Source organism: Prenolepis imparis, unplaced genomic scaffold (assembly GCF_030444845.1).
Source record: "Prenolepis imparis isolate NDT839.2.m4 unplaced genomic scaffold, iyPreImpa1.0 SCAF_11, whole genome shotgun sequence".
Taxonomy (NCBI): Eukaryota; Metazoa; Arthropoda; class Insecta; order Hymenoptera; family Formicidae; genus Prenolepis; species Prenolepis imparis.
Genome location: NW_028141169.1, coordinates 12,036,218 through 12,054,210, shown reverse-complemented (window position 1 = coordinate 12,054,210; position 17,993 = coordinate 12,036,218). Strand labels below are relative to the sequence as shown.

General features: G+C 31.4%; 1 protein-coding gene across 1 annotated transcript; it reads right to left on the bottom strand.

Moving 5' to 3' along the window:
* Positions 1–4,536: 4,536 nt before the first annotated feature.
* On the bottom strand, positions 4,537–17,790 carry LOC145943049 (IDLSRF-like peptide). The gene is made up of 6 exons (XM_083050261.1): positions 17,717–17,790; positions 17,264–17,573; positions 16,150–17,152; positions 10,770–10,898; positions 9,678–9,830; positions 4,537–8,478 (listed from the first exon to the last, which is right to left on the bottom strand). Exons 3-6 carry the CDS (start codon positions 16,277–16,279, stop codon positions 8,285–8,287), a joined length of 606 nt encoding a protein of 201 aa, XP_082906387.1. The 5' UTR covers positions 16,280–17,152; positions 17,264–17,573; positions 17,717–17,790; the 3' UTR covers positions 4,537–8,284.
* Positions 17,791–17,993: the final 203 nt, after the last annotated feature.

Here is a 17,993-nt window from a genome sequence, read left to right as displayed (position 1 = left end):
AAGAAGACTAAACTCTAAAAAACATTTTTTGTTTATTTAAAACAAGCAATTTTTAAGATAGAAATTTCCTCTTTTTCATGAGTTTAAAACATATCTGAAAAATGCATAAAAAATAAAGACAACTATCTAAAATTTCTAGATATTTTTTATCTATACTGTCATATTTTTTATTATCTACTTATTACCTTATGTATCAAAAATATATTGAAATATGATAATATACTGGGAAGAATACGAGTTTTTTATCTCATGATAAGAGGAAACATTCATTTATATAAGTATATCCTTCTACCTGTTCTAAAATTGTTTTAAGTGCTTTTTCGGTTTAGGATATCGATAACTTGGCGGCTATTATCTTGTACTCTTTACGAAAATCAATCAAGTATCTATATATACCGCTCCAATATGTTAAGTATTATTGTAATAATAGCGTCCTGTCATATTCTGTCGTTTTTGGATATTATCGGACATAATAGCATACTTATTGTCAGCAGTCTTTCACTTTGTGATAACATAGTCGCAGTAGTCTTTAAACCAAAATCATTAGTGCCTTTTCACAAGCAATGACGCAAGAGATAAAATCTATTATTGTGGAATGTATAAAATTGAAAGATATGCAAATAAAAGAACGAAAAGAATGAGACTATAATTAGTATCTGCTACGAAATACGTGACATTTTTCTCGTGCTTATTTTTATAATTTTAGTGATAATTCTTATGTACACTTAATTATGTTAGCCCGACATTTTGAAAAGAAAATACATGATAATTTTAATTACATAATATATATTGTAATCATTTGTATTTACAATATAATTTCTAATAAATCGTTGAACTTAAACAGATATTTATTTAATTAAACAAATTGACAGAAAAGAAATTATATATAACTTTTTAATTTATGTACACATTTATATATATATACATTTATGTACGCATTTATATATATATACATTTATGTACACATTTATATTTTTATTGCATTGGTATTTAGATTATTTTAAGCATATCATATTATTTCCAAGATCATCTTGTTAAAAATATATAGAATGTTCTATAACTTAATTGCGCAAACTTTTACTTTTTCGAAAAAAAATAATATAATTATTCTTTACATTATTTTTTAATTATTTTAATTATTATTCTTATTTTTATCTGTTTAAATAATGCATAAAATATATAAAATAATAATAATGTAAAAATATATAACAAATAATATAAAGTAATAATGTAAAAAAAAAAATATATATGTATAACTATAGAACAGACTGCACTATCTCTGCAGTAATATGTGTCATTTATGTCCGAAAAATCGTCTGAGTTAATAGGGGAATATAATTTGCAAAGAGGTAGTGTCGATAGTGCAGCAATAAATATATTCGAAAAATCATCCGCGTTAATAGGAGAATATAATTTGCAAAGAGGTAGTGTCGATAGTGCGGCAATAAATGTCTTTTAATATATCCGAAAAATCGTCTGAGTTAATAGGAATACATGTTATGCAAAGAAGTTGTTCGAAGTAACGTCGGTAATAAGGTTGGTAAATTATCGACGTTATTATCGATAAATTAGCAACTTTTATTACCGACGTTACTTCGATCTACCTCTTTGCATAATATGTATTCCTATTAACTCAGATGATTTTTCGGACCTGAAAAGACACATATTGCTACACTATACCTCTTCGCAAAATATGTTCCCCTATTAACTCAGACGATTTTTCGAGCGCAATAAGACATATTATTGCTCGTTAAATCTCTTCGCAAAATATAATCTATTAATTTAGATGAATTATCGAAGATATTAAAAGACTCGTATTATTGCACGTTAATTGCATTAATAATTATCTGTAAATTAATAACAAAAATATATGAAAACTGATTTTTCTCGCAGATTCTGCCACTGAATAAGCGCAAGAAAGAGTCCTGATGTCTTTTAATATATTTTAAATAATATGTTATAATACTTTAAACTTGATTAATATTTTTGAAAGTTATCAGCTGATTTCTATCAAAAAATATTAATCGAGAATAAGATATTATAACATATTATTTACAACATATTACTATTTTAATTTTTTATCATATTATTTAAAAATTTAATTAATAAATTAATGCTTTAATCAGCTGATTTCTATGAAAAACTATTAATCGAGTTTAAACAAATTTTATATTATTTTTAAAAAAATATTTTTTTTAACATGAAACCGAAAAATGGCGCGCGCGTAGTGCGCGCTTGTGTTGGTCTAGTAAATTATAAATTGTCTATCATCAACATCATGTTACTCCAAAATTTCATCAGCGAATGGCACCAGCAAAAATAAGAGATAAAACTTGATATCGCACGTAGATCCGTCAAAGATTTATTGTATTTTTGTAAGTCCCCGGCTGAAATAAATAAATTGTCTATATTAATAATTCTATTATATATATATAGATAAATTTAATTTTTCATTATATGCGTAAATTATGTTAAATTTGTAAATAAGGCAAATATATATAATTTCAGAAGATATAATTTAGAATTGTAATTTTCTAATTGTTTTGTAAAGTCTATCGAATAAAATAATTATTATTTTTAACAGTTTTGTAATTATATTATTGATTCTGTTACATTTAACAAAATATTCATATTACTAAAGAATAATAATTCTTAACTGATATCATATATATATATATATAATCTGAAAATTTTATTGAACTATTTTTCCAATAATATAAAAAAAAAGTAAAAATTCGAGTGTTATTGTGCAATTATTATGCATTTTAACAACAATAAAAAAAATATCAAGATTTCTATTTTAATAAAAATAACATTTTTACGTACTATCAGTGTTGTGCTTAGATGATTTTAAAATTAGCTAGATAAAGATGAGATAAAAATATGTAAATTCATCTTAGATAAGATAAAGATGATTTTATTTTAAATATATATAGATAAAAGATAAAATTATATGACGATTCATCTACTAGATAACTTCCAGATAATATTATTTTTAAAATCACTTGTGTAAACAGTTAAAAAATGTAATGTCAAATAAAAAAATGAAAATTATAGATATAAAAATATATTTATAGTTTTATTTATAAGTTTTTATCGTTTACTGCTCAATTTCTATTACTTAAAATATTTTCATGTGCTATGAAACTCTAAACCAAATTATTTGAATATTATGTTAGATAATTTAGTAAAGATAACACTTTTTTTTTATCTAAGATGCAGATATAGATAATACATTTTTTTATTATCTATATAAAGATAAGATAACGCCAAAATTTCATCTAGATGATCATCTATATAATTTTATTTAGATAACAGCAAACACTGCGTACTATATATAGAATTGATGGTGTGGCATATGGTTTGTATATGTATATAATTTGAAGTCTAACAATTAAAACTGAGGAAACGTTTCGCTTTATTTATTCATGATTATGCTATCGCGCGACAAAATTATTTCCAAGAACGCTGTATTCAATGAATAGAAAAAGAGTAGATATACACAAAAATTTGAAGAAGCAGAAAGGAAGGGGGATTGATTACAGTATAATGTCGCCGTTTGCCGTATAATAAGAAAACGCTTTGGCAGTAGAACAATCAGAAATTTGCGAAAAATAACATATATATATATATATATGTATATATGTATATAAATAATACGACGGTGCATCAGACACATTTTAGTACATTATCACATGATTAAATCTCGACAATTAAAGTGGTCGTTTTTATACCTATATGTCTTGTATCTGCACATATTTTATATACAATATATATATATATATATATATATATATATAAAATATTCGCAGATATGCGCATATATATTATTCCATCAATTTGAAATGACAAGGTTGAAGATTACACATGTTTCTTATATAATATCACTTTAGTTTATTGATTAACTTAACGTTTAAGAGAGCGCAATGTGTGTATATATATATATATATATGTATATATTATAATAATTATATATATAACGCAACACACGCACACAATTATAAAAGAGCCATAAAAGTAATAAGACAATAACGAATGAAACAACGTGTATACATATTTTTTTATATATAATCGCGCATGTATCTGCAAAAAATACACATATTTTTCTTATATTCATCAATTAATAATTAATTAATCGTGTACGCATATATATATAATAATAGCAGACATCCGGATCTTCCAATTTACAGGAAAGAATGTTCCATGTTATTTATTTTCCTTTTCGTTTGATATTATAATTTCCAGACTTTATTATACATTATCGTGTAAAGAGAATAAATCGCAAAAATATGAGGAAACATAAAACAGTGTTATAAATTGGAAATTTGATCAAATATATATAACGAAAGATATTTATATACGCTTTTTTTCAATTTTGCGCAGTTAATAAACAAATATCCATGAAAATATATTACTATATTTCAATGTTCGATAGATTACTAGTTCTATTACGCAGAACCGATTAATCCTTACGAGACAGGAAATATAACATGTTATAATCTCTCTCTGCAATATAGAAAAAAAAGTAATACGTTGTTATAATCCAGCTGTTTGCATTTGCATTTCGAGCCTTTTATTGGAATAGTAAATGCTAAAAGGACACACTTTTAAAAAAATAATGAACAACGTTAATAAAATTAATGAACAACTGTACCATTTATTAACCAAAACGATGTGGACGGATCGACAATTTTTTTTGGAACGATCAAACTATTATTTTAATTATAATGTTATATTGTTCTGTTTTTAAATAAAGATTATTAATTAAGTTAGACGGTCTATTTATGGAAAGAAACTTCGATAAAAATAATCTTTCGACTAAATGCGTTTAAAAATCGTCATTCTTAGAATTAATACATAATTTACTCTTAATTAAAGAATTAAAATCTAGTTGGTTTATAATAAAAGTACAAATTTATATCAATACATTACTTGCTTTAACGTCATTTGGATCGAATAAATCAATTTCTGGGAAAAGAGATGCATATCATAGACATATATATACATATATATTTTAAATTATATTGGCGAAATTAATTAAATTAGAGAAAACAGGATATTGTGTTAATATAAAGATTGATGTTTCTAGAAATATATAAGAATAGAAAGAAATTAAAAATAACAATCGTTTCCCGAAACGCATCCACAATGGAAATTTCTATTAATTTTTCTCGCTCAATATTACAAATTATAAAAAAAATATCTTGTACGTAATCCATCTCTGCCTATACTCTTCATAAAAAAAAATAAAATATAAATACAACAAAATATGAAAATGAAATAAATATCAAGAATAGCAGAAGAAAAAAAAAGTACGATCTCTTATCATTCCAAGACGATGGATAAACGCGTCTCCGAAGCATGATATATTTACGTATATATGTATATCAGAGGTTGCACTGTGTCGGAATTCCGGTCTGCCTTTCTCGGGAGGGAGAAATAGATTTGACCTTGTAACTTACGATTCGAAATTGGGGCCAAAGGGTCAAGGCACGAGGTGGAAAGGCGCAGAGAGAGCCAGAGAGAGAAAGAGAAAGAGAGAGAGAGAGAGAGAGAAAGTATAGTGCCATGACCCCTCGATCTGATACCCCCCTTTCGGTTGTTCGCTAACACACACAAGTTCCCTCGGATTTTGCCCTCGGTCCAGGCCCTACTTTGGACCGTAATTGACATCTGGAGGGAATATTACACTTTTTTTTTCTTCTTTATATACCAAAATATTATCTACCATCTGATAAAAGTGATTTCTCTGTTGATATGTATATGATTCGCTATGTATATATAACATATATATGTAATATATGTAATATATATACATATATATACTATATATCTTTACATTCGCTTACATTACATTAATTAGAAGATATGTCTCAATTATTTTCTATTAGAAGATACGCTTAATAAATAGTAGATATGTCATATTATTCATCTCTCGACGGTTCTTCTCTCGAGGTAAAAGAAAAGCCTCGTCAGACTCGCATCCGTCTGCCATTTCTCGATTGTCACGAATATTACAATTTTACATGTATGTATAATATATATATATATGTATATATAAATTTATAACTCGTATAATGTACGATGTTAATTTACTCTCTTCGAAGTAAAAGAAAAGCGCGACGGAAAACGCTACCTCGAGAGAATCCGCATTTTCGTTATACTTTATTATATATAATATATATATATATATAATTTTTATTGATATGTATGTGTACTGATATGTATCGTGTTGCCGTAATGAAAATATCAATAATCATTAGCATTATATATATAATATATCTTGCTTTTTTTCTCCTATATAGTGAGTAAAATACGCGTCATACCCTGAAAGAATACGCGACGCGATGCTTCATATTAATTTTTGTACCCATTTTCTCGAAACGCGCACATACACACATTCGACATTACCGTGTGTGTGTGTGTGTGTGTGTGTGTGTGTGTGTGTGTGTGTGCGTGTGTGTGTGTGATGTTATGTTACAATACCCACCGAGAAAAATCAAGAGCACCCAAAAAAGACGATATGTATTTTCATTCCTGCACGTTAAAAGACGCTATTGCGTCTTCATTTCTCGTCTTACATTCGAATATCGTGCCATATTGATCAAGGCATTAAAGATTCCACCCATCAAATGCGCAGCGAAAAATACAAAGAGTTTCTCGGTACGGACATTTATATATATCTATTGCTACATTTTTATTTCTTTTTTTCTTTAATGTATATTCGATACGTTTGCAGAGAGTTGCGTCGCGAAACTTATTCGCGAATAGAAGCGATTTTTTTTGCGATAATAATATATAAAGCTATAAGCTTAAAAAATATACACGTGGAGGAGAGAACATCGATTTAAAATCAGTATACTGTTCCAGCAGTAAATCGTCTAAATTTGAATAAAAGCTATATATATCGTCTCTCAATACACGCTACTACTTTACAAATATATTATAACGTAAATATATATACTCTATAAATAAATATAACAAAAAAATTCACAGCATTGTTCGTTTCACGTTAGAAAGATATAACGAGAAAATAAGGAGACTAATCGTTGCGTACAGTTTTTTCTTTTTTTTTTTTTTACGCAGAACTAATTAAGAATATATAAATACGACTTCTCCCCCGCCCTCGCCTCTAAATCCGCCATCTCGCAGTTCGATAGTTGTGCAACTTTCGAAAAAATAAAGTTATTTTTATAACAAGCTATCATAACATTGCATTCTACAAGGATTATATTCTGTTAAGAATTCGATTCCCGTAAAGTAATGCAATTTTCATTAGCACTTTGCTCGAACGCGATTACTTTTCCCCACGAGTTTCCTTTTACAAAGTTTCTTCTTCGTGAAACTTGAAGGTAGCAATCTCATGGAGGCGGCTTTTATTAAGTTTCAAAAGATTGGATAATAAATGATATTAAATTTATACGAATATAAACTTCTTCTTCTAATGCACTGGTATCTAAGAATGTTAATTGAAAGAAAATTTCTATTTAGTGGTTATTCGTGTGTATGTACTAGTAATTGAAATGCACAACTGTCGAACGATTACATCGCTATCGATCGCGAACGATTGTCGTTCATCACTTATGTAAGACACGATACACGACGTATGTGCTAGGAATATTGAAGACAAAGGTCGAATAAAATCAGGACACACATATACGAATCAGGGTGAGAGTGTCCTGTTTATAGTGTAGTAGTTATAAGATATACGAGAGGAAGCTCAATATTTTAGAAATAGGTCGACTGAAAGCTCATTATTGGTTCGCCTGAAGAAAGATTGCGTTTTGACACGCAACTAAGGAACATTAGAAGAGTCCTGCCGAAACATTCGCGAAAATTTCACCGCGTAATATTATTTAGAATTAAGAATGCAAAGAAACTAGAGTAAAATAATAAAAATAGACTGCATATATCGTGTTATGCAGTTTGAAATGTTTTCAGTTTGACATTAAAAAAAAATACATATTAGATTGTAAAGAAGCTAACTAAGTCATCAGCCACGTCCCCTGATAATAATTTCATTTTTCCCTAAACAGATCGACTAGAATGACCGCTCATTATACAGATCTCCATGATCATCTCGGTGCTCGATGAAGCGAGAGCAGAGGGGGAAGAGAGAAGAGGAAAGAAAAGCGTGAAGGAAAGGTATCCCGGGCGCGAGAAAGAAGTCGCGACGAAAGTAAGGGGTGTCCGCGAAAAGAACGAGACTTAGGCTTCGTCAAACAAAGGGTCCGCTGATGCGACACGACTTGTCATCGATGACGGCGACGTTGGCGGGTGTCGTTCAATCCAGAAAGCCCGTTTTAACGAGTTTCTCGAGGAAGAACTTGACGTCGCCCAGCTCGGAGTCCTTGATACCGATCGACTTCAGCATACCCAGGTCGCCGTTCTCCACCGCCATGAAGACCGAGCGCAGATGCTCCAGATCCGAGCGCATCAGGTGCAACGCCGCGCCGAAGTCCTCGATCGTCTGCGATTCTGAATGACCGAAATAGACACCAGGATGTAAAAAAAGACCAGAATTGCGAAGGAAATAGAAAATTCAAAGATAAAATAATAATGATTAGAAGAAACCTTTTATATTCTTGTACATCAAAGCGTATTAACCCTGAAGTGGTCGCGAATGATATTTGTTAGAAATCAGCAATTAAAAAAAATTTTTTTTTTGTGTCAAGAATATCTTTTTGAAATAATAAATTGAAAAGGCTCTGATATATCAAATACAAACTCCTGACAATGAACGGTAAAGGTATCCGGATACCCGAAGCAATTTTAAATGTTAAAAATGTGTATTTTTCTCTGAAACAAAGAGTCTTTGTATTCGTAAAAAACCTTCTAAAATATAACGGGGAAAACTGCTCGATCTCCAGCAGCTGGTACCCGGGTATCTATACATTAATAATGAGATAAAAATTATGATATCATTGACACAAGAGTTAGGCTCTGCGCACAATAGAGAAAATATTAAGAATAAATATTAAATATTAGGAATAAGAATTATTTTAAAATAATAAAATCGAAAAGACTAATATAAAAATACAAATTCGGATATAAAGGACTAATAAGAGCTAATAAGAGCTCTTTATATTTAAACTTGTATTTGTATATCAGAGTTTTTTCGATTTTATTATTTTAAAATAATTCTTATTACTAATATTTAATATTTATTCTTAATATTTTCTTTATTGTGCGCAGAGCCTTAAATTGATGATTTTCACACAAACTTAAATGAAGATATTCGTAATTGTTTCAATGCGACAGTCTCTTGCATCTTTTAATAGATTTTTAATACGCGGGAAAAATTTATATCTTATAATATATTATATTATATATTATATTATATTATATATTATATTATATTATATATTATATATTATATTATATTACATTATAATAAAATAGATAATATTAATAATTATAATATTACATTATAATATTATTAATAAATATTATATTACATTATAATAAAATAGATATATAATTAAGCTATATTAATAAGATATATATTATATATCTTATAAGATGTTATATTTTATTGCAACCCTTTATGACATTAAAGGGCAAGTCGGATCGTTCGATATCTTATTTGCGTTTATGCGCGATCTCTCTTGCATCGCAAAATTCTTAGTACCTTATTTCGTATTTACCTTAATTTAATTTATAATAGGGACACTTACCGGAAAGCGCAATGGCCACTTTATCTACGCCACCGAGAGGCTTCAGCGTGTCTCGCGCTTTGGTACCAAATAGCTTCTCCAAATAATTGGGTCCATGACTTGCCAGCAAAGACTGCAGAAAACTCGCGGTTTCCTCTACGGGTGGTCGTTTGGCTATAAAACAGAGGAGAAAAAAAGCAAGACGTAAAATAACATAAAATAAAAACATAGTCATTATATATACACAGCGTCTCTTTCTCTCATAATCGTGAGAATTATGCGATTAAGGCTCGATTGCACCAACGTCAATTTGGTTTTAAGCGAGACTTAAATATATGTTTGTCTTTATTTATTTAGAAAAAAAGATAAAGATAGATAGATATTTAAGTCTCACTTAAAGCTAAAATAATGTTGGTGCAATCGGGCCTAAATAATTAATATAACAAATAAAATGTAATATAAATTTAATATGTATATAATAAAATTTTAATTATATAATTTTCTCTGTCCATAATCTTTCTGAAAAAAAGAGAGAAAGAAAGAGAGATAAGGAAGCAATTATATCTCGATTGATCGATAATACTTCGTGATCCATAAAAGAGAGATAAAAGCAGGCGCAACAATAATACGTGATGTAAATGCACCGGTGATCCCTCTCTCCCTTTACTCTTATTATGATGTTCGGTGCAGCTGTACGGAACATCATCAGGTGCATCCATACCGAGCGATATTGCTTTTACAATATATTGATATTGTTTACAACATGATGTAATACGTACAGACTAAATTGCGTAGTAATTCTCGATACACGTGAAAAATATATGTAAATAATACATGTAAAATATAAAAATATAAAATGCACATATAAAAAATATATCGAAAAAACATAAAAATATAAAATACTTAATTAAATATAAAATTAATATAAAGTAAAAAAGAAGATCGAATCTCACATATTATTGGCGCAAATTCATTTATTGACTGTGTCTAATAATAAACGTAAAGTTAAATCGCGAAAGCTCCGACTCCGCTGAGTGTAATTAAATTAGATTATCAATCGTTACTCTCTTAATTGCGCGCTGCTTCCATTAATGAATTAATTAATTGTCTCACCTGCGGTACACAATCTCGAGTCCTCGTCGTATCCATCCCGACAGTCTGGTGCCCCGTCACACAAATATTGTATCGAAATGCAGAGCCCGTCGCCCGGGCACTTGAACGGTTCATATGGGTGACAAGCCTCTGGAAAGATATATAAAAGATATGTATATAAAGGCGTCTGAGGTGACCTGAATAAAGGAGAGAAGATGTGACGCAAATATATGTGCATTTTTCCCGAGAGAGAGAAAATACGAGACGAAATTAGCCCTTTTATCAATGAACAGATATCAAAAGTAACTTTAAATGTCAAAAATGTGTGTCGAAAATTTATCTCTTTTGTTTGTAATTTATTTTTTTTATTGATTTATATTTTTTTATATTTTTTTAAATGCCGAAACAATAATAGTTTCGATTAAAAACAAGATTTTTCGCAAGGCTAAGCTTCTCGGAAATTATTCGCGGCTATTTAATAAAATTTTATTGTTATCTTAATTCTTCTGTCAGTGAACAGATACTTTTAAATATCAAAAACGTGTGTCGGAACTTTTCGAAATAAATTACAAAGGATCTTTGCACTCGGAAAAATTCTCTAAACTCTCTAAACAAAAATAAAGAATGTTCGATGCCCACAAAAAAATTTTCGCGGTGTAAAAAATGTGCCGAAAAAAAAAACGCAATTGATAAATTGATGGAAAGGTGAAACATCATTGATAGAAGGATTAAATGAAAACGCGTGCGTATATATACATTTTTACCTCGGTTTAATTACCTCGCGGAAGTGAAAGTTCAAAAGGGGCGCGACATGTGTTCATTTTGGTGATTCGCGGGATGATTAAATTACGACGATAAAACGAGGGATCTCTGAAGCGGAATTAAACGCGAATAATGCACCAGCACGAGAAGCTCTCGCTTTAATTGGAGAGACACGCAATCGCATATTCAACTCACGCGACAGCTGTTTAATAAAGTTATGTTTGGTGCACATTTAGTTGACCGTTCTTTAAAAAAAAAAATCATTTAATCCTTCTGTCAATGAATGAATATCCGAGGTAACTTTAAAAATATGTCGAAACTTTTCTACACCTGAAATAAAATACAAAGGACCTTTGTATTCGGAAAAAAACTCCTGAAATAACAAGAGAGAATGTTCGATGTTCAGCAGCTATTATAAAAAAATTGTAGAGCAAAAACATGATGCTCTTATAGTCTATACAGAATTAAAAAATTAGACCGACAAACTTTAAAGGGAGAAAGAAGACGTCAAAATAAACATTTTTTGTTAATACTAATTTTCTCTACAACGTCAAGTTTTAATACTATGTGATATGAGATGATTGTGTGAGTTTTCAGTTTGTTATCTTTATATTAAAGTTAATCGAGGAATTTTTGAGCATTTACTGTAAAAAGAGTGAATTACTTTTATATATTTGTTCAAGATTAAAATACAATTTAATTTTTCAACTGATATGTTTGTTTATTGTTTAAGTCACAAACTTCTATTTCATACCATGTAGTATAAAACTCTAAAATTGCCGTAGAGAAAAATTGTGTTAACCAAAAATTATAAAATTTATTTTTTTTAAATTTATTTTTAAATAAATTTTATTTTGAAGTCTTCTATATCTCTTCAAAATACCTATGTCGGTCTAATTTTTTAAGTATATTGATGGAAAAGTGAAAAATTATACACTGACAGAAGGGTTAACATCCTTGTATATTTCTCTCTATTTATTCGAAACGAGAAAACGTTTGAAGAAAATGTTGAGTTTCGAGGAATTTCGCGAAAAAATGTAAATTCGTCTTCTGACATTTCAAGTAAAAGTAAAAGAGTCTTTAAAAGTTTTTCTCTGAAGAATTCTTCTATTTCTGCGTGGAGGTCAACACAAGATACACAAGTGCAGATGTACAAAAATATATAAAAGATCCAGCGAAAGTCCTAAAAAGCATCTCTGATAGTCTCAGGAGGAAATATTCTGTAATAATGTTTTACGTGAGATCTCTCTCTCTATAAATATATATTCTATTCAAAGAAGCAAATATCACGTACCATTTAACCTTTGACATCCGTACATTTTTTTCAATTGATCCTTTATTTTTATTTCGACCGGAGATCTCTATTATTATGTGTGTCGGGAGAAAGAAAATAATGTTCCATCTCTCTCTCTCTCTCCGGATTTATCGCGCTAATAAAATAAAAGAAACATAAATTGCGTATACGAGCTGTCGCTAGCGGTTACTTCGATCGATCGATTGTGTAATGTTGTGCCACATTCGTGATATATATACACATGATCGCCCACGCGTTTGTTTCACGCACTTAAATTATACGTAATTTACAAGTACAAACATGACGTCATATTCAAAGCCCCCATGGTCAATTTTCACCGTATATATTCGACTAATTTCGATTTTCCCTCCAGCGTAATAAAAAAGAAGCCGCATCAAAAACCCCAACGTGGTATTCCATCAACTTTATTAAATTACTCCGCGCGAATACGTCGCAAGATATTTCTCTTCCTTAAATGTTTACATAAAAAACGCCCACGTCTAATCAATGAGGAAAGATATTTGTCACAATGAATTTGTAGGATTGTCAAGGAACTGAATGACGAATTGACATTAAAAGACGTATAATTGTCAAGTTATGCAATTTTTTTTCACGCGTTTACATGAGACCTCCATGCACTTAATATAAGAAGCATTTAGTAATATTATAGGTAAATATTTTAGCGATCAACGAGAAGCTTTGATTCCCCAGAGAGAATAGAAGTTATGTTCCCATGAGATCGGAAACCCGACCTTAATGCATTCCGAATGAAATGGCCGGCCAGGGAATATTAAAAAAAAAAAGGATTGTCACGTGTATATATATATTTTGTTTTGATAAGAAATATTCTATGACGTCAAATGCAAGAAACTTTAAACATGAATGTATATTTCATTTTATCGACGATCATCCCCTCGCTATATAATTTAGAATTCCTATTTCTTGGATGCATTTTATTTGAATAAATAAATATATTGATATCTGTTCCTTTTTTTCTTGCTCTTTCACATTCGATAAGAATTACAAATAGCTTCTCGTTCGACAAAAGTATACCTGGATTTATTTTTCAGAGATAGCCCATATTTTGCTCTCTCATTTACCCATAATTTTATTGGTAAATAAATAACAGAGTAAAAAAACTGAAAGAAAATTAAAATTGTCTATTTTTTTTATCATCAATTTTTTTCATATTTTCAATCTCTTTCTCTCTTTCATTTTAATTAAAATAAATTCTCCACAGAGAGGAAAAATTCGACGATGAAAAATATTTTTCATTTCTCATTTCGCACTTAATCGTCGATGAATTTACGCAGGATCGACAAAAGATGCTAGCTAGAGAGACTTTATATTAAAACGGTGAATCCCTGACCCTGATTTGACCCTCCTCGCTGCCTCTCCCGACCCTGATGGATGACAAGTCGAGTAAAAAAAAAAAAAAAAGAAGAAAAAAAAACGCATTTTTCTAAATGTCATCAGGTGTATAAACGCGAATTTATATACGACTCGGTACGTCAAGTACGCGCGTTATTGACCGACCGTATGACTATATCCGCCAGAGAGCAACTCCCACATGGTCGTGGAGTTTCCAGCGAAATACTGCTCTGTCATAATATCGCGCCCTCCGCACCCTTAACTTTAATGGATGTTAGAAGGAGCGTGATAACGCAAAAGGGGGCCGGCTATTGTTTCCTGGAAGCCTTCCTTTACTTCTCGTCTCCTCTGTCTCGTCCCGCGTATAGGCATGAGATGTAAAATATTTATTCACTAAAGTATGTAAGCTTAAGCTTCTGCATGACATACGTTTCATATGTTACATAGGAGAGTCTCTCTCCGACTCCTCTTCGCCTCATTTTATTTTATTTTTTCTTAATAATCTCTGACGTGATCTTCCTCGGTTAATTTCAAGCGGGGAAGAGAGATAGAGAGAGAGAGAGAGAGAGAGAGAGAGAGAATTTTATATAATTATGTACAGATGTTTAGAATATGTAAGGCTAGAAATTAAATTCTGTTATAAATAAATTTAATTTTCCTCGATATTTTCGCGAAGAAAAAAAATTACATCATTAAATTCTACCGCCAAAGTATATATCCAAGTGAAACATTCTAATTATAATCCGACAGAAGCGAAGGAATTAAAAGCGGACTCGTTAATTAGTTTTTCTCTCGGATCAACTTATCTGATTTATATACATTTAATAACACCTTCTTGTTTCTTCAATTAGAAAATTTCGTAATTACGCGAGCTGCAAATTAATTTTTCCGTGGTAGAGAACTTTTGCGGTTGCAGTAGTAAATGTTGTATTTGCGCAGACAGGATAAAGATACGGTCTATCTACTTATTTACATCTATAAGATACTATTATATTATTTCTTTTAATATCATTAATAGTAAATAATCGAATTGTCCGTTCAATATTTTTTTGAAATCTCTATTTTGCATGATATTTTAGAGGAACAATAAATATTATTTAATAAAATATTAAAATGGAAAGAAAATAGCTGAGAATATGAGGCATAAAAACGTCTGAAAGTAATTAATAAATAATGATAATATTCATTTACTTCTCTCTTTTATAATTTTATATTTTGTTATAACGTGTAATAATAAAAAGATGGAGAAAGAATTGCATGAAAAACATGCATATAATATATCGATATTATATTATGTAAAATAAATGTTACAGAGATAGAGAGAAATATCTGTAGAAAATACAAAATGTAAATTTTTTCATCTCCACACGAAATTGTATTATAAATTTGTTCACGATAAAAAAGATTTACAGTTATTATAAGTTTGAAAGAGCTACGTGTGTATTTTAATTTTACTTAAACACTTTGCAATTAAATATCATTCGCAATTGAAGGTTCGTTAAGCGCTTTCTTGAAGAGAGTCCGCCAGGAAATTTACATCTTGTATTTTCTATTATACAGATAAAAAATTTCTCTCTACCTCTGTAACATTTATTTTACATAATATAATCGATACATTGTACGCATGTTTCCTGTGCAATTTCTTCCTTCATATTTTTATCATTACACGTTACAACAAAATATATAAAATATATAAAGCTACCAAAGAAGTGATCAAATATTATCAAAATATTTATTATATGTATTACAATTATTATTATTTATTTTAAGAATTAATTAATTATTTTATAATTAATAATGATAATTATTATTTATATTATTAATATAATTATTAATTATTTCCAGACGTTTTCACGCCTCGCGTTCTCAGCTGTTCTCTTAATCTCTCTTTCTATCTCTCTTTCCGCACTTCTGCTGCGATGACCATCCCCCATTATCGCTCCCTGTCTCTCGATCTCATTGACGATCACTTACCCGAGCGTTTCGTGTTGATGTGGCCGTAGAAGCGGCTGAGGTCGATCGCCATGACGGCGCGCGGAAAGGCGGCGCAGGCCGTCAGGGCGATGCCAAGTGCAACCGCGCCGTTGCAGAATCTCCGTACCATCCTTTCTCTCTTCGCGAGTGCTCTCAGGTGTTCCTCTCGACGCGACTTCCGCTTCTCTCGACGTCCTTGAGTCCCTCCGTGCGTGTGTCGAGTTTCCTTTTTCTCACCGGGACTTCTTCTTCTTCTTCTTCTTCTTCTTCTCTCTCTCTCTCTCTCTCTCTCTCTCTCTCTCTCTCTCTCTCTCTCTCTCTCTCTCTCTCTCTCTCTCTCTCTCTCTCTCTCTCTCTCTCTCTCCCCCGAAGAAACCCCTTTACGTTTCCTCCTCGACGAGCGAAGTGAGGGTGATTATCGTATCCTGTCACCCTGCGAGAGAGAGAGTGTCACTGCTGGTCACCTGCGTGCACCACCAAGGTGTTCGAGCGACTCCTCGGGGAGGATGGAGCTCCCGCGCAAGGTTCCTCGCCCCGAGAGAGGACTCCGCTAGTGTTGTATACGTGTGATATCCCTATACGCGTGCGGGGATGAGAATGTTACACGGCGGGGTGGCGCTCCCACCACTTTGGTCTTCGCCCTTTCTCTCTTCACGGGAGTCTCTTCTTTCCGGACAAGGTTCTTATCTCTTTCCTCCGCTCGTCCAAGTCCTCGCGAGCTGCGCCCTCCCTCTTTGGTCCGCGTTCTCACCCTTCTCCACCACTTCCTCTTTCTTCTTACGCCCGTAAGAGAAGACGGAGAGTTCTCTATCCCCGCTGGCGCGTGTGACAGTGGGTGCGCAGCCACACTGCGAACGCACCTGCCGTTTACGCGTGTCGAGCCGCAGATCTCACCTGAGGCGCCGCGAGGGTGGAAGGTGGAGGTTGACCATGTGGGAGACCAATCGGCCGCTAGGTTACGCCGGATACGGCCAATCAAACGACGCGAGATCGCGACTTCACCCTGGAACACCCACGCTCGTTCAGTCGCTCATCGATTTCAACCCCTTCATCGTCGCTCAATGGCGTTTTAACGAAGACTATCTTAAGTAGTATATAAATTGACCATATTTACCTCTTCCTCCTATCTTCCGTATGTCCTCTTTCCTTCTTTCTCTTCCGTTAAATTTTTATACAATCGACTCGTCGATATTTCCACCTCCTCTTATCGTTAGCTTCGAGCGAGTGAAATGGCGTATCTGTATTTTACTTGATCCGATGCTCCGTAATTCATTGTTACGCTCCTGTCTAACTTTCGCCCATTTTGTTCCATGGTGCTTTTTATGCCGGCGATTAGTATACACAGGTCGGCGCTTAGAGTATATAATTTCATGGCGAATCATCTCTGTGTTGTTTATACAGTTGAATTATTCCGCAATTATGCCCTGAAATAGTACACGGATGTGTTATAGTTTCAAATAACGCGAAACTCTTGATTTGATGATCTCTCGTCTTGATGATTCTATCGCAAAACACGATAGAATTTAATAGCTTCGTAGAGATGGTATATATATATGTATATACTTACGCGATACATCGCCGGCGATATCGATTTTACTTCTAATGGTACACTAGGAACAAACTTCTAATAATCGCGCTATCATGTGGTATCCTGAAAAGAGGGGATACATATATTAATTATTATTATATATTAATGCATAAAAATAATTTGGCGATTCATATGTAAACTCGACTTGACATGACGTACAAGAAAATAAATAATCTCAGTATAAGATTTTTATATATAAAATAAAAGAGTACTATAATGTATATAAACATAATTATGTAAATAATATAATAAATAT

What these genes read in the sequence shown, in the direction of transcription:
- LOC145943049 (XM_083050261.1), bottom strand. Translation starts at nt 16,279, where the DNA reads ATGGTACGGAGATTCTGCAACGGCGCGGTTGCACTTGGCATCGCCCTG. An exon ending in CTCGAGATTGTGTACCGCAG is followed by an intron (nt 9,831 to 10,769) that starts GTGAGACAATTA and finishes TCTGTTTTATAG; the next exon opens with CCAAACGACCACCCGTAGAG. An exon ending in AGTGGCCATTGCGCTTTCCG is followed by an intron (nt 8,479 to 9,677) that starts GTAAGTGTCCCT and finishes TCGGTCATTCAG; the next exon opens with AATCGCAGACGATCGAGGAC.